This window comes from Centropristis striata, chromosome 10 (assembly GCF_030273125.1).
Source record: "Centropristis striata isolate RG_2023a ecotype Rhode Island chromosome 10, C.striata_1.0, whole genome shotgun sequence".
NCBI classification, from domain to species: Eukaryota; Metazoa; Chordata; class Actinopteri; order Perciformes; family Serranidae; genus Centropristis; species Centropristis striata.
The window spans coordinates 4,609,406-4,632,232 of NC_081526.1; the positions used below are offsets into that span (position 1 = coordinate 4,609,406).

Consider the following 22,827-nt stretch of genomic DNA (forward strand, 5'->3'; position numbering starts at 1 on the left):
AAGGTTTCAATATTATTAAAGTGTGGGTAGGTGTACCTGCAGGGTCACTGCAGGAATATTCATTCTGGGAAGTGAAACTTTTAAACTCTTCCACACACACACAACATGGAGTTCATTACTTTTTCATATTTATATAACCGCCCACACGCAACCTTGCGCAGATGTTGGATAGACCCGAAGAATCCACCTTTCAGACGCTATTCTTATTCATGCAAATGGTCCACACTATGCACTCAGACTCACTTGACTGATTGCATTTGGCTAATAAAAGGGAACTTACAATTTAAATTTAAATCATTTGCCTTTCAAGCGTTCGCTGCATTATCCTTCCACCAATCAACGGAGACATTTCCCAACATTTAACAAGGCCTCAAGGATAGCAGCCAAACCTGACACACACTCTCTTTCTAACACACTTCCTCTTTTTTCTCACTCTCTTGTCTCACATTTTCCCTCACCTGACCTCTCTTTCAACGCTGTATTTCCCTTTTTTTTTGGCTACACCTGTTCTTCCTGGCAGGGCACCAGGCCAGAGCTGCCAAGAGGACTAAACCCCGAGTCCCTGTAACGTTTGAAACGTGATGACAGCTTGGCAACGTCAAATTCCTCACATTCCCCACTGAAGGACCACAGGAAAGCAGGTGTAGCTTATTTACTCGTCAGGATTTAACCCATAAGAACCAATGGTGACACTCGATTTTCTATAATCTCCCATTTAAGTTTTATGCTTTACCTTAACTCATTAAATCCCTCAGCAAGACTTCTCTAAAAGTGGCTGTGACTGGAAACAGAAATGTGAAAAAGTAGCTAATTTCTAAAAGCTTATTTTTTGTTACGAGGCTAAATTTAAACCCATTTAACAATTCTAATCTGTTAATAGTTTGTCCTGTATTGCATTTAACTTGTTCTGATCGTATTTCCTGAACAAATTAAAGTCACAATTTTGATATATGTTATGGAAATGCAAACAAAAAGGCAAATGGTTATTTGTTTTTATGTATTATTAATGTATTATTATTTTGTTACTTAAAAACAAATCTGAAAAATCATTTAAAAAATAAAGAAATAATAATAATAAATCATTAGCCATTAGCCGCAGCTAGCAATTAAAGGCTGACGTCACGTTAATGATTATAAACAACGTAAATAAATAAATCCGACTACACTGTAAAAACGTCCCGTTGTTTTTACAGAAAAAAACTGGCAGCTGTGGTTACCAGAATATTTCCGTAAAAAATACTAGTACATATGTCAACATCTTTGCAGAACAACTTGTAAATTTTACATCCTAAAACTGTAGTAATTAAAAAAACAAAAACATTTTAAAGTTGTAGATTATACCGTCCTTTACTGCTAAATTAACAGGATGATGCTGCTTTTATACTAATTATTTATGCAAAATTTACATGCAGATTTTGCTTATTGTGCATTGAATACCAGTAAATTAACATCCAGTTATTATTTATTGTGCACTGAATACCAGTAAAATGTACAAGTTGTTCTGTAAAGTTGTTTACATTTGTACTGTATTTTTTACAGAATTATTCTGGTAACCACAGCTGCCATTTTTTTTCTGTAAAACGAAACAGAATTTTTTTACAGTGTACTACAGCTTTAGGATGCAAAATTGACAAGTTGTTCTGTAAAGATGTTGACATATGTAAACAAACCGGCACCGCTAACTGTACAGAATTATACTGGTAACCACAGCTGCCATTTTTTTTCTGTAAAAGCAACAGAATTTTTTCTTACAGTGGATTCTGTTGTTTCTTTTCCTGCAAACTTATTTTATACAAAGATTTTTTTGCAGAGATACAGAGGCACAAAAACTGTACGTGAACACACCAAACACACGTCTTTCTATCCACAGAGGGAACTGTGTGTGTGTGAGTAACCTCCGTGGGGGCATCACAGGCAGAAATGACGGTATTGTCTGACCTTGATTTCAAAGGTGCAAAAGAGGGGAGAGCACTTCCTCTCTGGTAGGAAAGTGGGTTACAGTTGAGAGAGACAGCCAGCGCTCCTCATGCGTTTCAACAGAGATAGTTTCCTCCTTAGCGAGTCAAGCAACCAAGGAACAGCATGTCCTTGGTACCTAACCACAAAGCACTCACAGCGCTGTCTATAACATGCACATAAAAAAAATAAAAAAAAACACCACTGTGTCTATCCAGCAACAAACCTGACAGAGCTACCAAACAGCACACTGCAAAAAGCCAACTTTTCTGCAAATTTTTTGGCCTAAAACATTGATTTAATTTGGTAAAACTTGGAAATATAAATTATTAACATTTAGGGCAATAATGTAAGTTAGCACAACAAAGGAAGCCAGTTGTCTGCTCAAAAACAAGTTGGTGAGTTGTTGTTACTTATATCTTTAAGTTGGGGTTCACAACAAGGGACAATAGTTCTGATAACTCTTATTTCTTTGTTGTGAAATTTGGTCATTAGCGAAAGCTAGCGGCTAACTGATGCTAGCGGCTAACTGATGCTAGCCAGCAACAAACCTGACAGAGCTACCAATCAGCACACTGCAAAAAAGCCAACTTGTGTTTTTTGCCCTATAACAGCGATTTAAGTTGGTAAAACTTGGAAATATAAATTATTGACATTTAGGGCAATAATGTAAGTTAGCACAACAAAGGAAGCCAGTTGTCTGCTCAAAAACAAGTTGGTGAGTTGTTGTTACTTATATCTTTAAGTTGGGGTTCAAAACAAGGGGCAATAGTTCTGCTAACTCTTATTTCTTGGAATTATGTCATTAGCGAAAGCTAGCGGCTAACTGATACTAACGGCTAACTGATGCTAGCGGCCAACTGATGCTAGCGGCCAACTGATGCTAGCGGCTAACTGATGCTAGCCGCGCTGCTTGTTACAGCTACAAGAGTAGCCATTAGCGTATCAATGCTAACTCAAAATTGTGGTCACAACATTAGCTGACATTTCATAGCGGCTTTACAACTGTGCCAGAGAAATTCAGAGTTGAGCAAACTCAAAAACAAAACTTAAAATATTTAGTTTAATTGTCCAACTTAAAACTTTATCGAAGTTTGTTGCCTTTAAATTTTGAGATCACCCAACTTTTCTTTTTTTGCAGTGCATGTTTAACTGCTGTGGTAGCTCTGCTAGTTCTTACATTTGACTCTCAAACTCAAACTTTAGAAGGAAAAAATGCCTCCGGAGAACATTAGAGCGGTATTTATAAAGCCTGTTGTTTGCTTAATGGAAAACAGACTTTTCATTAAGACTGGTATTATGTTGAATGAGGCTAAAGCTACTTACATTCTTCCTGTATGTGGATATAAACATGCTTTGGATGGAACATTTGAGCACTGAGATCACTGATTTCTAAAGGAAGTATTTTTCAAGGTTTCTACTTGATGTCAGAGACATAATGGAAGCACATGTAAAACAACCTGAACAGAAACACTCATGGTATAAATATCACTACTCAAATACTCAGAGTCTTTCACAGAATTAAAAGCATTAAGGTTTGGTTTTGTTTTTCTAGATTTTTTTTTCTTCTGTTGAAAGAAATGAAGTCTCTTCTGGGTAACAGAAGTGGATGAGTAAAAAGGGGAAGAGAAGAGGATGAGGTGGAGTCTTTCTTACCAGCATGAGTGCGCAAATGCCCACTGAGGGCATCACGCCGCCGGCAGGCGTAGCTGCAGAAGGGGCATTTGAAGGGTTTTTCGCCTGTGTGCAGCTTGATGTGTCGCAGCAGGTTTCCCTTCTGGGTGAATGAGACGCCACACTGGTTGCACTGGAACGGCCTGTCACCTGATAGAGGCAGGCACAGGAAGTCGATACCACACTCAGATGGTTTGGTATCAACAATGTGCAACATGTTCTTTGTGTCTAACTGAACTCGTGAACTTTTCTGTTTTTTTTTGTGTAACTGACAGCTGATTTTTCTCCCTGGGAGGATTAAGCAGAATTAATAAATTAATAAAAGGGAGACTGAAGTGAACAGGCATGTGTTGAACTAGTTTAACACAGGGGTTCAAACTTAAATTACCTGCTGGAGGCAGGATTAAAATGACCAAAAAAAGACACAAAATGACAGAAAAAAACCTAAATTATTTAAAAAAGACACAAAATGACCAAAAAGAGACAGAATTACTAAAAAAAGACACAAAATGACAGAAAAAAACCTAAATTACTTAAAAAAAGACACAAAATGACCAAAAAAGACACAAAAAGACCAAAGAAATACACAAAAATTATTTTAAAAAGACACAAAATCATTTTTAAAAGGACACAAAATGACCAAAAAAATACACAAAATTACTAAAAAAGACACAAATTATTTAAAAAAAAACCACAAAATTACCAAAAAAGACACATCATTTCCTAAAAAGACAAAATTATTTTAAAAAAGACACAAAATGATTTAAAAAAACCCCAAAATTATTAAAAAAGACACAAAATTACCAAAAAAGACACAAAATTATTATTTCAAATGACATAAAATTACAAAAGTAATTCAAGGGACCTTCCACACACAACATGGTAAAGTGCCATTCATATAAAACTCACATTAAACTTTCATATTAAGGTGGGGGCCACAAAATATCGTCACGAGGGCCGCAAGTTTGAGACCCATGGTTTAGTTAGATTAAATTAGTTTATGACAGCAGATGTAGTTGCATTGATTTTCCACAGTAAATGAAATGTTTCCAGGGTAATAAACGGGTCTGTGCATGTGTCTCTCTGTCTGTCTTGGACTTTATATAGTGTGGTATTGTTTAACACACACACATCTGGACTTTACACAGACTTACAGCTACTGTCTGCTGTTCTAATTGCAAATCTTCTGATCTGCAGCCAGTTGGAAAAGAGAAACATGATCCTAACGCTGTGACAACCAGAGCAGTCATGGCGTCAGTTGGAACAGGTTGCGGGGGATTCCAAGGATATTTTTTCCCTGATAATAATTCCAAGTCACAGCTATTGTCCTTCAGCGAGAAACAAACAAAAAAGAAAAAAGAAAAGCAGAAGCAGAAAGCGCTCCACACCCACTGTCGAGGAATACAAATGATTTCTGACTCATGCTTGAAGATGGGGAAAAGTCAGCACCGCCCTGATTTTAATCATTAGAAAAAAAGACGAATCCTGTGAGGATTCTCATTGCAACATAATGCAGAAAGCTTCCTAAAAGCAGTACGAGTTATATAGTGACGATACCGTTTGGTTGTCGACTTCCTGCGTCAGCGGCGGCGTTTGGCTCAGATAATCCGTCCTGTGCGTTGCTGGGGCTGCCGCTCATGGATCCCTCCAACGCGGCTCCTTCCTCGCTCGTTTGGCCCATTTCTTCAAGTGTCGGGCTTCTGTTATCAGCCTCCTCCGCCGTTTCTTCTTCCTGCTTAATTGTCAGTTCTGTAAAAAACGGAAACAATGGAAATCCTGAAATGCACGGCTTTACAGTGTCACATTTAGATAATGCAGGATTTATGAGAGTGTCATGAAAGTATGCAGCAACTTTGGGGCCTAGGTCGGCCCCGGTCTGCATGACTTAGTCAAGAGAGAACAGATTTTCCAAAAATTGTCTGAAAGGGTGGATTGAACCAGAGCCGGCCAAAGGCAGAAGAGAACTAAGTGACTGCTTAGGGCAGGGATGGGCAACTTAAATGCTGCAGGGGGCCACAATGTTTCATGTTCACTACCACAGGGCCACATATAGGAGCGTGCACTTAACCAGATATGATGAAACTGCAATTTTAAATATGTTTACAGTGCAGTAACTTAACATATTTCATGCTCAAATGCATGTAGAACAGTATAAATAGGAATACAAAAGGTTTGAAGCAAATAAAAAAATAAACACTTACTGTGATTTCTTTTTTTTTCAGTGCAAGAACAGCAGACCAACATTAATTGCAAGAAGTAATTTTGTGCATTTTTACACTGCACTTTTAAGATTTAATGCTTTTGTTCATTTTGTGTCTTTTTTTGTGTCTTTTTTGTTCATTTTGTGTCATCCTTTTTTCATTTTGTGTCTTTTTTGTTCATTTTGTGTCATTCTTTTGTTAATTTTGTGTCTTTTTTTGTTCATTTTGTGTCTTTATTGTTCATTTAGAGTCTATTTGTTTATTTTGTGTCTTTTTTAAATAATTTTGTGTCTTTTTTGTTCATTTTGTGTCTTTTTTTGCTAATTTTGTGTCTTTTTTTGTTCATTTTGTGTCTTTTTTGTTCATTTCGAGTCTATTTGTTTATTTTGTGTCTTTTTTAAATAACTTTGTGTCTTTTTTGTTCATTTTGTGTCTTTTTTTGCTAATTTTGTGTATTTTTTTGGTCATTTTGTGTCTTTTTTTCTTCATTTTGTGTCTTTTTTTGCTCATTTTGTGTCTTTTTTGTTCATTTTGTGTCTTTTTTTGCTAATTTTGTGTCTTTCTTTGTTCATTTCGAGTCTATTTGTTTATTTTGTGCCTATTTGTTTAAAGTGCAGTAACTTAACATATTTCATGCTCAAATGCATGTAGAACAGTATAAATAGGAATACAAAAGGTTTCAAGCAAATAAAAAATAACCACTCACTGTGATTACAGCAGACCAACATTAATTGCAAAAAGTAATTTTAGGCATTTTTACACTGCACTTTTAAGATTTCATGCTCAAATGCATGTAGTTGTACTGAGGGCCACTTCAAGTGAGGGTGCGGGCCGTTTGCGGCCCCCGGGCCACCAGTTGCCCATCCCTGGTTTGGGGTTAGGGTTATCGATACTTGAAAATGAGTAAAATGAGTATCGTATCCGGATGCAACGTTTTAGTATCGATACTTTTTTGAGTATGGATACTTTTGACAACCCTAGGCCCCATGGAGGCTTGAGGCCCCGGCTCTGGATTGAACTAAGGGTTAAAGTTGAGGTCATAGGTCAACAGAGTTCAGGAAGTTAAAGTGTTAAAGCCTGAGGTGAACTCTGCAACCACCACAGGGTTGCTTAAGAGGAATAATGCAGCATTAAATGGGCATGTGTACGGGGCATCGTTGTAACTTAGCAACTCAACTCATAGACAGCATTAGGATAGACTGACACATTGACGAGAGAGAGAGAGAGAGAGAGAGAGAGAGAGACCAAAAAAGACACAAAATGACCAAAAAAATACACAAAAATTATTTTAAAAAGACACAAAATCATTTTTAAAAAGACAAAATGACAAAAAAAATACACAAAATTACTAAAAAAAGACACAAATTATTAAAAAAAACCCCACAAAATTACCAAAAAAGACACATAATTTCCTAAAAAGACAAAATTATTTTAAAAAAGACAAAATTATTTTAAAAAAGACACAAAATTATTTAAAAAAACACAAAATTATTAAAAAAGACACAAAATGACCAAAAAAATACACAAAATGACCAAAAAAGACACAAAATTATTATTTCAAATGACATAAAATTACTAAAAAAGTAATTAAAGGGTCCTTCCACACACAACATGGTAAAGTGCCATTCATATAAATCTCACATTAAACTTTCATATTAAGGTGGGGGCCACAAAATATCTGGGTCAATAGAGTCCAGGAAGTTAAAGTGTAAAAGCCTGAGGTGAACTCTGCAACCACCACAGGGTTGCTTAAGAGGAATAATATAATGCAGCATTAAATGGGCATGTGTACGGGGCATCGTTGTAACTTAGCAACTCAACTCGTAGACAGCATTAGGATAGACTGACACATTGACGAGAGAGAGAGAGAGAGAGAGAGAGAGAGAGAGAGAGAGAGAGAGAGAGAAACAGGCTGGTCTGGTTCCTGCTGTCCCTGAGGAGAAGGGGAGTGTCTGAGGCTCTGTAGCCTAGAACACCTGACTAGCACTGGGAGACCGGCTGGATGACAAGGGCAAATGATTGTATAATTGTGTGTGTGTGTGTGTGTGTGTGTGTGTGTGTGTGGGTGTGTGTGTGTGGGTGGCTCTGGCGGGAAACCATTCACCACCTGCAGTCTCTACTTATCAGTCACCAGCAATTACTAATAGTTGTACACAAAGAAGATAACCATGCAGCAATTCACAAAACAGACACAGCAACACCTAGTTAAATTCACCCACTAGTGTATTTCAATTACAACTTGGGTTGTACGTACTGTTAACAATTCAGCAAACCTGTAAATGAAAATCTGATTTTTATTTAACCAAACTCTTGTGTCTGGCTGAAGTGTTTCTTGCTGGGCGAGGTAATTGAATTCTTTCATTCTGTACTAAACCACATGCGAAGACAGTTTAGGACGGATGAGACAATGTCTCAGCAGACTCTTAAAGTGCCACAAAGAAACTTCATTTTGTCTTCTGGTGGAAAGGAAATTGCCTTGTCTTTGAAATTGCCCCATTTCCACACACTCAACAACTAAATGCTTTATTAAATTTAGCATTTAACAAAAGGCATATTTGCAGTTTCTTGTGTTTGGTGGTTTGTCGAGTCTTTGAACATCTGTAAAAATATCAAAACCATTTACACGCTACACACAGGGATTACACAGCTGCTTTTATTGTTTGAAATGTGGCATATTTCAGCCCTCCTCTGCACTGTAAAACACAAATTTTGTGTCTTTTTTGGTCATTTTGTGTCTTTTTTTGGTCATTTTGTGTCTATTCTTAATCATTTTGTGTCTTTTTTTTTTAACAATTTTGTGTCTTTTTTAAATAATTTTGTGTCTTTTTTGGTAATTCTGTGTATTTTTGGGTAATTTTGTGTCTTTTTTGGTGATTTTGTGTATTTTTTGGTAATTTTGTGTCTTTTTTTGTGATTTTATGTCTTTTCTTAATCATTTTGTGTCTTTTTTTAACAATTTTGTGTATTTTTTTAAATAATTTTGTGTCTTTTTAAAATAATTGTGTGTCTTTTTTGGTAATTTTGTGTCTTTTTTTGGTAATTTTATGTCATTTCTTAATCATTTTGTGTCTTTTTTAACAATTTTGTGTCTTTTTTAAATAATTTTGTGTCTTTTTTGGTGATTCTGTGTCTTTTTTGGTCATTTTGTGTCTTTTTTGGTAATTGTATGTCTTTTCTTAATCATTTTGTGTCTTTTTAAAAAAAAATGTGTGTCTTTTTAAAATAATTTTGTATCTTTTTGGGTAATTCTGTGTATTTTTTGGTAATTTTGTGTCTTTTTAAAATCATTTTGTGTCTTTTTTGGTAATTTTGTCTCTTTTTTTGGTAATTTTATGTCTTTTCTTCATCATTTTGTGCCTTTCTTTAACAATTGTGTGTCTTTTTTAAATAATGTTGTGTATTTTTTGGTAATTCTGTGTATTGTTTGATCATTTTGTCTCTTTTCTGCTTTTTTTTTTTTAATCAAGCCCTCTGAGACAAACTTTCTAGGCCATAAAGTAAAACATGGCTTGTATTTCTCATCTATTGTCGCCTTGACTTTGTTCCCATTACAGCTTTGATAACAGATTTCCAAGAATCACATGCAGGTAATGAGCCACCACATAGAAAAAAATCAACTCCTCCTCTTGTTTATGGGTTAAAATGGATGTGAAAGGGGCTTTTGGGCACAGTGTGAAAAGAAAAAAAACCTTTGGACATCCTCCAACCAAAACTTACTGATCCTGATGATCCAGTTCTGGGATTTACTGGGGCAATAATCTCTGTGTGAGCACATGTGGTTGTTTGACTAAAGCCTCCCATCTCACTGCATCCATCAACTGTCCCCTCAGGCTTTAGAGCCACTTAACTCTCAGAGGCCACTTAAAGAAATCACGACATTCATGCAACATTTTCCTTTTTCATAGACGAATCTCCAAAAAGCACCTGTATTCTATACACCGATACTATATGATTCCAGTGCCGCCGCTTGTACAGAAGCAACACTTATCCCAAGACCCACATTGCAATCGAGCCTTGCCTTCGACAGCTGTATCCTGGCAACACAGAGCAGACGTGAGCGTCCTTGCTATTCAGCTCCTCACATCTTTACATCCGTCTCTCCAGTGTGGCAGAAAGGAATGCATAGAGTGGTCAGATGAGGATACACTTGAGGCGGTTTCATACGACGAAGAGTCGCAGTGAAAATCACAGAGTTTTGGCATATTTCAGCCCTCCTCTGGCTACGGGGCAGGAGAGTCTGCAAATGATCTGTGATTCTCATAATCTATAGGAAATAAAGCTGTAAGATCACAGCTAATTAACCCTTTGATGCACAACATATAAACAGCTTCTGATGCACATCATGGGTCCAAAATGACCTTGTGCATTAGAAGCGTAGCGATAAAAAAAGGGTTTTGATTCAAAAAGTAAGAAATTAAAACAAAACATTAGGATGTATGATGATCAAAAACAAGCTATTTGAGGAAAACCTGGAATACTGAATGATGAAATTAATTTATTACAAAGATATAGAACATAAAAACTCAGTCGGGTCACTTTAGACCATACACACACACACAAAAACAGCAGAAAAAATAATAAATAATAAAACTACAAAACAGTCTATTTGCATGTAAATTAAAAATAGTAATAGTTTTCAATGTAGAAAGAAAATTCACAATTTAAAAATGGTCTAGAACATTGGTCTGAAACTCGCGGCCTGCGTACCAATTGCGTCCCTCGTGATGATATTTTGTGGCCCCCACTTTGATATGAAAGTTTAATGTGAGTTTTTTATGAATGGCACTTTACCGTGTTGTGTGTGGAAGGTCCCTTTAATTACTTCTTTGGTAATTTTGTGTCTTTTTTTGGTAATTTTGTGTCTTTTCGTAATCATTTTGTGTCTTTTTTTCAAAAATCATTTTGTGTCTTTTTAAATAATTTTGTGTCTTTTTTGGTAATTTTGTGTCTTTTTAAAATAATTTTTTTTCTTTTTTTAAAATTTTGTGTCTTTTTTGGTAATTTTGTGTCATTTTTAAATAATTTTGTGTCTTTTTTGGTAATTCTGTCTATTTTTCTGTCATTTTGTGTCTTTTTTTAGTAATTATGTATCTTTTTTTCGTCATTTTGGTACTGCCTCCAGAGGCCGCCAGGTAATTTGAGTTTGAGACCCCTGCTCTAGAAACATAAATGTCACACTGTGAAAGCTCCTATGATTGCACTTCCAACTGGCTTCCTCATCTTATCTACATATCATATCTAAATAAAGTTATTACTGCAAATAAAACATGTATTTTCAATAAATAGATGTCACCCAGCTAACAGGCTGTAATTCAACTCTTTTACAACCAGACAAAGCACAAAGCACAAAGCCAACCAGAGAACAACTCGTGTTTAAGAGTTTGCCTCTGAAGTCTGACAGCCCTTCGTGCTTATTTTCAACAGATGATATGATGCCGCCCTTCTTTTGTAACAAAACCTCAAATGGCAAATCATGTTAGGCAACTTCCAGAGTGACAACAGCTCTTATCGGTGAAGAGGATCTCCCTGAGAAAACCCAGCTCGCCTCCCTGTATCTCTAAACTTGTGGGAGACGAGCTTCCCTTTTTCTCCCTTCAGCTGCCTTCGTCTCTCTTAGTTTCCCCTTTTCTTACTTTGCTGCTTCACAGTGACATCGCTAGAGCTAATCTGAGACATCGGGTCAATAGACTGAAAGGAACCAAGCAACACTTCTGGCTAAGTGTAATGTAGCACAACAAGTGTGATATGCTACGACAAGTTGCAGTTTTCCATTTTTGCACAAAAGCTCTTACTGTTGAAACGGCTGCTTTTCACTGCAGCAAGTGTTCGTCGTTATTTCAGTGCATGCTTTTATTTTTTTAACCCTTTTATGCACAACATGGTCAAAAGTCACCCGACTGAGTTTTTATGTTCTTTATCTTTGCAATAAATTAATTTCAGCATTCAGTGTTGCAGGTTTTCCTCAAATAACTTGTTTTTGATCATCATGCATCCTCATTTTTTGTTTTCATTTCTTACTTTTTGAATAAAAACCCTTTTTTTATCACTACGCTTCTAATGCACAAGGTCATTTTTGACCCATGTTGTGCATTAGAAGGTGTTTATATGTTGTCACCAATTTAAAACCTGACAAAGAAGACACAAATATTAACTATCCTATTTTGTTAAATTGGTGTTTTTTCCAATGGAAATTATTATTCGGTGGCTCTAATAAGTCTCAAATGTTAAAATATGTGATTTTCCAATATAATCTCGTGGTTCTAACAACTCTTTTAAAGTTAAACCTTCAAAATAAGACAAAAATAGTTACACAAATACTCACATTGTTAATTTAGTGAATCACTTTTTGTATCAATACGCTTCTAATGCACAAGGTCATTTTTGATCCATGTGTGAAAACTTGATGTAATAACACAAAAACTATTTTTCTTCATAAAGTATGAAAGGAAAAATGGATATAATGATCTGTCGTAATGAAAAAAAAAGATATTCAAACACACAGCCAGCATGAAATAACATGGGGAATGAATACGGGTCATTATTTAACCCTTTGATGCACAACATGGGTCAAAAATGACTCATTCATCCAAATTTGATTTAAAATTAAATGACCTAATACTATAATAATAGCAATTTGTTTCAAATAGTTACTTCAGCAGTAGGAGGGGCCAAACACTCATTTTATATTTAATATATTTAACATGTTTATGTATCATTTTGTCACACATACAGTGTATCTGGAAGGTTTTCACAGTGCTTCACTTTTTCCACATTTTTTTATGTTTCAGCCTTATTCCAAAGTTGATTAAATTCATTTTTCCTTAAAATTATACATTATATTTTGAGCCATGTTGTGCATTCGTAGCGTAGTGATACAAAAAGGGGTTTTATTCAAAAAGTAAGAAATGAAAACAAAAAAATGAGGATGTATGATGATCAAAAACAAGTTGATTGAGGAAAATCTGGAATACTGAATGATGAAATTAATTTATTGCAAAGATATAGAATATAAAAACTCAGTCAGGTCACTTTAGACCATGTTGTGCATCAAAGGGTTAAAGACTTTATGCTTTGCAGTTAAACCTCATTGAGATACATGCACACAAGCATGCACCAAACCTTGCAAACCTGTTTTCTGACCAGCTCACACTTTTGAAGTGTGGTTGTATGAGGTATTTATCCAGAGTCTGTCTGCAGCTACAGTCAATGAAGTTCAGATGCATTTTTCGATTTTTTGAACTATTCTTCACTATATTACTATAACTGCCTTCAGTGTTTTGTTTTGTTGTTTGTTTTCTTTGCAGGAGTAATAGAAATTCTCAGATCTAATTTGTTTGATATACTATGGTTGACTGATAAGAAAATAAATAACAATAATAATACATATTTATTGGACAGAGAGCCTGCTGCTGTCAGCTGAACTCTAAAGTTTTGGCTTTTCTAGAAGTTTCCATGTCCCATTATCGCATATACTGATTTTCAGCAAAGATTAAAACTACCTCGACCATGTCTAACATGATTTTACTGAAGTTTTTGAAGATTTTTTTTTAAATTTTGCAGTATGCATTCATCATTTCAATGCATTTTTAATGGCATCTTTTGTGTTTAATGTTTTAGGTGTGTTTTTATGTGTTTTTTGTAATTTTTTTGTGTTTTTTTTGTATTTTTTTTTGTATTTTTTTTTGTATTTTTTGTGTTTTTTGTAATTTTTTTTATGTTCTTGTCATTTTTTGTGTGTTTTTTGTCATTTTGTGGGTGTGTTTTGCAATTTTTTTGTGCAATTTTGGGTTTTTTATGTGTTTTTTGTAATTTTTTTGTGTGTTTTCTGTGTGGTTTTGTGTGTTTTTATGTGTTTTTTGTGTGTTTTTTTTTTATTTTTGTGTGTGTTTCTGTGTTTAAAATGTTGATCCAGTAAGTCAAAATGAAAAAATAATAATCAGGTCATATAGGTGAGGTTGTACTGAAAACAATGATACCAACATGGCAGGGTGAACACTTTTTAAGTGGTTTATACAGGCAGAATGAAAAGGAGTGAAAAACCAACAGAATAGCCCCAGACTCCAAAGGCTTAATAAAATGAAAAAAATAAAAAAAACTGAATTGAAGCTGTTCTATGCTCACTTTAAAGCCCCCAGACTCCATTGACAAAATCAATAATTTTACCTTGCAGAACCCAGGAGTTGCTGCCTAAAACAGAGACTTTAGTGAACTTAAACTAACCCTTTGAAACACCAAAGTTGCACAATAACACTAACAAAGCAACCAACTGAGGCAGAGGTAGAAAAGCAACTAGTGAGTTCTGCAAGGTCAAATTATTGTTTCGTCCATGAAGTCTGGTGACTTCGAAGAGGCCACAGATAAAAGCCTCAGCCCCACAAACTGTGAAAATACTCTAAATATAGCAGATAGACACAGTGGCTGACTCTAGTTTATCAGGCTCTCTGAGGCTTGATTCCTCCCTATTTGTGCTCCTTATTGCAGAGAATAAACAGCTGCTATGCTTTACGTTCCTGCACGACTCTTTTATCTGTTCCTCTTGTAAGAACTGAATATGGAAAAAGTGCTTTTAGCTTTGCTGCAGACTGAACTGAAACTGAAATTTCTCCCACTTGGAGCCTTCCGTTCTATCCTTTTTCTGCACATTTCTGCACATTATCTAAAAGGGAAATACTTTTGGGTGCAATTTTTGTGGTCGGCTTTAACAAAGAAATTTCCCCGCTGTGGGATTAATAAAGTCGAATCTAATCTAAGAGGAACCTGGTCTCACAGAAATCCGTGAAATAGCCACGGATTCGCTTAATTCAAAATCCGTGGAATAGCCACGGAATCACTCAAATTTCCGTGAAACTGACACGGATTTCGCTACAATGCCAGTTAATGACAGTCATATCCCGTGGCTATTCCATGGATATTTGTTCCTATTGGTTTGTTCCAAGTCACGTGACTTTCAAGGTCCCAGCGGTCAGAACAAAAAACATGGCGGACAGTTCTCTCATTTAGAGAAAAAAATCAATATTTTGACTTAGTTTCTGCATAAAAATGGATTTTGATCACATTTCTAGCGAGAAATATATGTTTTATTTTCTAAATATTCACTCAGTGAATGTACAGAATCACTTTGTATGTTGGAATAGCCACGGGATATGACTGTCATTAACTTGCATTGTAGCAAAATCCGTGTCAGTTTCACGGAAATTTGAGTGATTCCGTGGCTATTCCACGGATTTTGAGTTAAGCGAATCCGTGGCTATTTCACAGATTCCTGTGAGACCAGGTTGTCTAAGAGACAGCGTGACACCATTGACTAGTGCTTGTGTTTTTACATTTTTAAATTGTTGTTTGTTACAGTTCCCGCACTTTTTATTGTGAAACACTTTTGCACCTTGAAAACTGTATGTTTTAACTTCTACTGTCGCCTCCCTGTAATTGTTTTTATGATGTGGCTAGGTCACCTTAGTGAAAGAGATCCTGATCTCAATGGGCTTTATCTGGTTAAATAAAGGTTATATATGGCAGCTGTTCTCAACCTTGGGGAGATGATTTCTGGGGGTCAACAAATCATTTTGGAAGTCAGCTCTGTCTCCACTGTGTTAAAGTGTTCATGTGTTTTAGTCTTTTTGGTCACTTAATGTCTTTGTTTGGTCATTTTGTTTCTTTTTTGGTAATTTTGTGTCTTTTTTTGGTCATTTTGTGTCTTTTTTGTGTCTTTTTTTGGTCATATGTGTCTTTTTTTATTATTTTGTTACCTTTTTTTGGTCATGTTGTGTCTTGTTTGGTCAATTTGTGTCTTTTTGGTCATTTTGTGTCTTTTTTTGGTCATTTTGTGTCTTTTTTGGTCATTTTGTGTCTTTTTTTCTTAATTTGTGTTTCTTTTTGGTCATTTTGTTTCCTTTTTTTGGTCATTTTGTGTCTTTTTGGGTCATTTTGTGTCTTTTTTTGGTCATTTTGTGTCTTTTTTAGTCATTTTGTTTCCTTTTTTTGGTCATTTTGTGTATTTTTTGGTCAATTTGTGTCTTTTTTATGGTCATTTGTGGTCAATTTGAGTCATTTTTTGCTTAATTTTATGTATTTTTTCGTCAATATTAATAATATTTTTGGGTAATTTTGTGTCTTTCCTGACAAATCCCAAAGTATCAAGTTGTTACTTTCCAAGGAGTCTCTGGCTTGAAGCTGACTGTTACACACTCAGGAGGTCAGAATGGACCTTTAAACTGATAGCAAAGGACTTAGATTAAAAGTAACAATAAAATATAAAAAAAAAATATATATATAAATGCAGAGACAGAGAGATGTTTAAGTTGTTGTCTGCTTCATTATTTGTCCAAAATTCGTCGTATCAACTGAGTTTGTCTGATCTGAACTGAGAGATTCTGTTCAGTGAGACAACATGATGTTAGATTGGTTCTCAAAAAGGTTGAGAACTCCTGATATAGAGCATAAACCTCAACATATTGTTTTCTTTTAGTTGGCTTTAAAAGCTTTTGCTGCTGCCCCAGCAGTACACACTGTCCTCCTGCCTGCTTATACAAACTGTACCACCATGTACTGCAGTAAATACTACGGACAAATACATCCCTTTAATGTACAGGCACAATAAGGTCAAATTTAACACATCCTTTATCTATTTCACATTAAAAGCCTTCCACCAGTTCAGGGGAAATACAGACAATAGAAGCCCAGAATTAAGGCTTAAAACAAAGTAAGAGAGTTAATGTTGTGTAATGTGTTTAAGTTCTCATTTATTATTGTTGTTTAATTTACTTATTTAGGTTGGTTTTGTGATTTTGTTGTTGTTCTTTTTCTTTTTTTTACTGTGTCTGTCCATTGGTGATTTATGTTGTGTTTTTTTTTCTTTCTATATATATATATATATATATATATATATATATACAGTTGTATAAGTGTCAACCTTACGCCACTACATCAAGAAGTAGGAATGCCAATATCATGATATGCATTTTTTTTAACCATAAAAAAGATAAGGTCAAATTTAACACATCCTTTATCTATTTCACAATAAAAGCCTTCCAGCAGTTCAGGGGAAATACAGACAATAGAAGCCCGGAATTAAGGCTTAAAACAAAGTAAAATACAGTGATCAGAATGAACTGATCCAGTGAATTAGACCAGTATATGTGTTTAAAGGGGGAACAGTGAATGTGTGTGTGTGCATATTGTGTTTGTTCTCTGCAGACTGCAGAAATGTGGCTCCACTGACTGAGAACTCACCACTGGAGGGGGAATTAGGACCCTGAGGATCCGTCTGTCCATTAGGTGTTGATGTATCCTCCAACATTCTCGAGTTCTCCTTACCGGGAGAGCATTGGCCGTTACCTGGGAGACAAGCAGAAACACAGCCATCTTCATTGTGCTATACAATACTGTACTTGTGCAATCTGTCACAATGCTGTGAGGACCTGTTTTTTTTTTAAGAGGATGATACAAACCACACCTAAGCTGCGAAAAAAAGACCAAACGATTTACTTTTAATTTACAGATAAAAAGTGCATTCCTCCCAAAGCAAACATTAACATAAAGCAGTCTTATGTAAGGTGTTTTTACTATTCGGATTAAAAAAGGATTCATTTGGGAAAGGTGGGAAAGGTTTATTGAAGTGGAAGGCCCGCATTTAACTTAACCCTTCATTATTCTCTCTTAGGTTGTTAAGTTTACTGATATACTGTTTGTTTTATGTGGTAATTATGTTTGATGTTTGTTTGTGTCTAGTTTAGTTTTAATGTTATTTAATGTGTTAAAGTTCTTATTTATTATTGTTGTTTTATTTATTTATTTAGGTTGGTTTTGTGATTTTGTTGATCTTTTTCTTTTTTTTTCTTTTTTTACTGTGTTTGTCCATTGGTGATTTATGTTGTGTTTTGTTTAAATTAATAACCAAAATAAAAATAAAAATTAAAAAAAGGATTAATTTCGTCCTACTTTCAGAGTAGTTCTTATTTATTTATTAATTTATTTGATATTATTATTATTATTTTTATTATTATTATTATTATTATTGTTGTTCTTTTTTTTACTGTGTTTGTCCATTGGTGATTTATGTTGTGTTTTGTTTAAATGAATAACAAAAATAAAAAAAAGATTAATTCCGTCCTTTCAGAGTTTTAATGTTATGTAATGTGTTAAAGTTCTTATTTATTATTGTTGTTTTATTTATTTATTTAGGTTGGTATTGTGATTTTATTGTTGTTGTTTTTTTTTTTTTTTTTTTACTGTGTTTGTCCATTGATGATTTATGTTGTGTTAAAAACTTCTCTTTATTGGTTTTTTTTTCTTTCTATACATAAATATATATATAAATATATATATACAGTTGTGTAAGTGTCAACCTTACGCCACTACATCAAGAAGTAGGAATGTAGCCAATATCATGATATGCATTTTTTTAACCATAAAAAAAACATACCAATATTATCGTGAACGATAAAATATGGCACACCCCTAACTGACATCATTCATTAAAGCTTGATAGACTGGAGGATTTTTTTCGTTTCCAGTTCAGCAGAATTATTCTTCTCGCTAACAGTGTCACAAGATTTATGTTGTGTTTTGTTTAAATTAATACAAAAGAAAAAAAAGGGATTCATTTCGTCCTAGTTTCAGACGGTCTAAGCTCTAACCTGAATGGTCACTATGGAGGTCAGCGTACAGAAGGCACCAATCTAAACTGTCTTTATGCACCTATGGGATCCTAATGTCCAGCAGATGTGGATCAGGTTGCATCCTCTCAGCAGCGTAGAGAAGCAGGCTATGGATAGCCCTGTGTCCTGTGTCCTGTGTGGTTTGAGGGAGAGCAAACCAAAGCCTGATCCCCTTACAGCCTCGGCCCCGTCAGGGTCACTGGAACAATGCAGTGGCAACAGGCAAACACCCCTGCAGACCCAGGTGTCAGATCCCTCAGGAACCAAAGTGAGCCACCGTTCATTCACCAGCAGCACAAGAAAACTTCTTCCTTAACCCTTAATAGGACACTCATTGAAGTACTTGCAAATTCCAAATTTTAACCCTAGAGAATACTGGAGGATGTTACACAGTGGCGGTTTTAGACCAATTTTACTGTGGGGGCTAAGCAGGGGCCAGTGTTAATTCAGAGGGACACATTAAAAATTGTCAAAAATGATATTTAAGCATTCAAAACCTTTATTTTAGCTAAAAGTCTCATATTTGGAAGAACTACATTGATTGAAACACTGAGACTTACCAACATGTCTTTTTTGGTCATTTTGTGTCTTTTTTTTGGTCATTTTGTGTCTTTTTTTATTATTTTGTGGTCAATTTGTGTCTTTTTTGGTCATTTTGTTTCCTTTTTTTGGTCATTTTGTGTCTTTTTTGGTCATTTTGTGTCTTTTTTGGTCAATTTGTGTCTTTTTTGGTCATTTTGTGTCTTTTTTGGTCAATTTGCGTCTTTTTATGGTAATTTTTTGTCATTTTTTGGTCAATTTGGTTCTTTTTTGAGTAATTTTGTGTCTTTTCTGACAAATCCCAAAGTATCAAGTTGTTACTTTCCAGTTATTTTTGTACGACAATGACAACTATTTTGAGAAAAAAAGTTTACGAGATTAAAGTGGCAAATCTACGAGAAAAAAATGTGCAGATTTGTGAGATTTAAAGTGGTGAATCTGTGAGAAAAAAGTATTTTTTTCCCACATTTTTCTCGTAAATCTGCGACTTTTTTCGCACAGATTTAACCACTTTAAATCTCTTAAATCTTCAACTTTTTTTTTTGTAGATTAGCGTCCATAAGAGCATGGTTGTGTTGCTATGCAACAAGGAATTCACATATCACCGCGGCACATCCAGCCTCAAGTATCACCTCAATGCTAAACATATAGCAGCTAGCGGCTAGTGTGGTAGCTAGCGTGGATTGTGTTTTACTTAAAAAACCAAAGTATTCTAGTTTACAGAAGGTCTACCTACCTATAGGCTACCTGGATTTATGAAATGTACTATATTTATAAATATGCTATTGCTACACTTAATGGCAAAAATTGCACTGGTCTGTTGGACTTGAACAAAAATAAACAATATTTTTGTTGCTTAAGCTTATGTATTCAGTCATTATTCAATGGTATACTAAAAATCCATGTGGAAAAAATTACTTCTCACTGTTCTCAGGTCAAATATTTATATACGATTAAAATGCGATTAAAATGCGATTAAAATGCGATTAATTTCGATTAATTAATTACAAAGCCTCTAATTAATTAGATTAATTTTTTTAATAGGGTCCCGGCCCTAGTTATTATCATACTGATTGGTCAAACGTCATGGTGCTGATTAGCTGGAAGAAATCCATGTGAAAAAAAATTACTGTTCTCAGGTCAAATATTTATATGAGATTAAAATGCGATTAAAATGCGATTAAAATGCGATTAAAATGCGCTTAAAATGCGCTTAAAATGCGATAAAATGCGATTAATTTCGATTAATTAATTACAAAGCCTCTAATTAATTAGATTAATTGTTTTAATCGAGTCCCGGCCCTAATTATTATCATACTGATTGGTCAAATGTGATGGTGCTGATTAGCTGGAATAAATCCATGTGGCTCTACGACCTCACAGAGAGACATGGGGACCTCATTTTAATATCCACTGAAGTTACTAAATATAGTTCTTCACCCAATAAAGGGTTAAGCGTTGTGCAAAACTGCAAAGTATCCCTGATACCGACACCACACTGCCCCGTGCTTTAAAATTAATGAAGCAATAGCTGCAGCTGATGTAAGTTGCAGTTTAAAATCAAAGAAACATGCAACACGCTCCGTCTGAAACCGCTACAAGGAAGACCGTGTTACAATTAGTCAGAGCTGAACACGTCCGCAACGATCCGTCATACATGAAACAGGAATCTGTGTCAGATGTGCTCCTGCTGTGACAGCTCCTCTTAGTTTGACAGCCTCCTCTATGGTATTGTTCCATTGTGGCGGCGGCCCCACTGAGCGGCCCGGACTGGGAGACGTTGTCCATGACACAATCCCTGGGCCGGGGCTCAGGTTGCACAGGTCGGGGTTGGAGGAAATCTCAGGTGACCGACGCTCGCTCTCCCTTGGCAATGCTGTCCTGGAGACAGGAGTGGCCCAGATTTGTCATGGAGGATTTTCCATTACTGTAGCAGATGCTGACAGCTGCCTAGCAGCACCAGGCTAGGTTGTCTCTTTACTGAGAGCGAGAGAGTTCTAATGCTAAAATTGCAAGATAATAGATTAGAATAGTGTTAGAATAGAATGAAAGGGTGGTGGTAAGTTGCTCCTGTAGCTATTTATTCCAAAGCTACTGTATGAGGACTTGTACATAATTGGTGAAATGGCGAAGCTGTGGAATATAAAGCTAACATTTGGATTTATAACTTTGATATCCAATCCGTGTCATCCGTGTTTGTTTGACCACAAAATGACTACAAAATGACCAACAAAGACACAAAATGAGACGACAAAATAACCAAAAAAACCCCACAGAAGACACAAAATGACAAAAAAAGACAAAAAAAAACAAACAATAACTAAAAAAGACACAACAACAGACACAACAACAGACACAAAATAACCAAAAAAGACACAAAAAAAGACACCAATGACCAAAAAAGACACAAAAAAGACACCAATGACCAAAAAAGACCCAAAATGACAAAAAAAAGACACAACAACAGACACAGAATGACCAAAAAAGACACAAAAAGACATGAAAAGGATTCAAAAATGGACAAAACAGCCCTATAAGACTCAATGTGTTTACCTACTGTATCTGAATATTGCTGCATACTACATACAGTCGTAAAATTGCAAGATAATAGATTTCATCACAGTGTTAGAAAGAATGAAAGGGTCACAGTAAATTGCTCCAGTAGCTATTTATTCAAAAGCTACTGTATGAGGACTTCTGTCATTGTGGTGTGTTTAGACTTTCTGTCTTTCAGAGACTGTACACTGTAAAAAATAAAAAATCTGTTACATTTTCGGTGAAATACCGGAAAAAGCATGGCTTCTTCATCACATCCAGACGTAAAAACAAAGCAGACCAAAAAAAGAGTCACAATGTCACTGTATATATATATATATATATATATATATATATATATACTGTATTGTTGTGACCTTTAGGATAATCACAGCCTCATGAATTTTTACAACCACAAATCAGAGACCTGGAGCAGTCAGAGGATGAATGGTTTATATAGGTATATTCACAAAAAGGGATATCACAGCAGTTTCCAGAAACAAGTAATCACCATTGAATGAAAAAAAAAAAAGAAAAATCTAAATAAAATGTCAAAAGTTTTGGTTTCCACAGCATGGATATTTCACTTTTTTTTTTTTAAATCAAGTGTCTTAATATGGATTTTTGGAGAGATTTTTTTTATCATTTTAATAAATTCTTGAGTGGTAAAATCTGCATGAATCAACCCAAAAAATGATTTGAGACACAATTGAAAACAGGTATGACCCTCAAATACTACAATACTATCAACATGTTACAATTACTAGTTATTAATAAAGAATTATGGTTTCATAGGTGTATTCACAATAAAGGATGTCTCAGCAGTTTCCAGAAAAACAAGTAATCGCCAAAATCAAGTCTCAAAATCTGGATTTTTGGAGAGATTTTTGACCATTTAATCAATTCTTGAGTAGTAAAAATAGGTTAAATTTAGCACCAAATCTGTGTGAATCAACCCAAAAATGTCTGAGATTTGAGACACAATTGAAAACAGGTATGACCCTCAAATACTATCAACATGTTACAATTACTAGTAAAATAATTACGTAAATTATTAAAGAATTATGGTTTTCATAGGTATAATCACAATAAGGGAAGTCTCAGCAGTTTCCAGAAAAACAACTAATCACCATTGAATTTAAAAAAGAAAAAGAAAAATCTAAATAAAATGCCAAAAGTTTTGGTCTCCACAGCATGGATATTTCGCTTTTTTTTTAAATCAAGTGTCTTAATATGGATTTTTGGAGAGATTTTTGATCATTTAA

General features: G+C 35.0%; 1 protein-coding gene across 1 annotated transcript in view; it reads right to left on the reverse strand.

Moving 5' to 3' along the window:
* ikzf2 (IKAROS family zinc finger 2) overlaps positions 1–22,827 on the reverse strand; it is a 49,439-nt gene that overhangs the window by 12,451 nt on the left and 14,161 nt on the right. The window contains exons 3-5 of the mRNA XM_059343494.1: positions 17,064–17,165; positions 5,188–5,379; positions 3,613–3,780 (exon numbers count right to left, since the gene is read on the reverse strand). Of these exons, the coding sequence (XP_059199477.1) occupies positions 3,613–3,780; positions 5,188–5,379; positions 17,064–17,165 (462 nt within the window). The remainder of the gene's footprint in view (positions 1–3,612; positions 3,781–5,187; positions 5,380–17,063; positions 17,166–22,827) is intronic.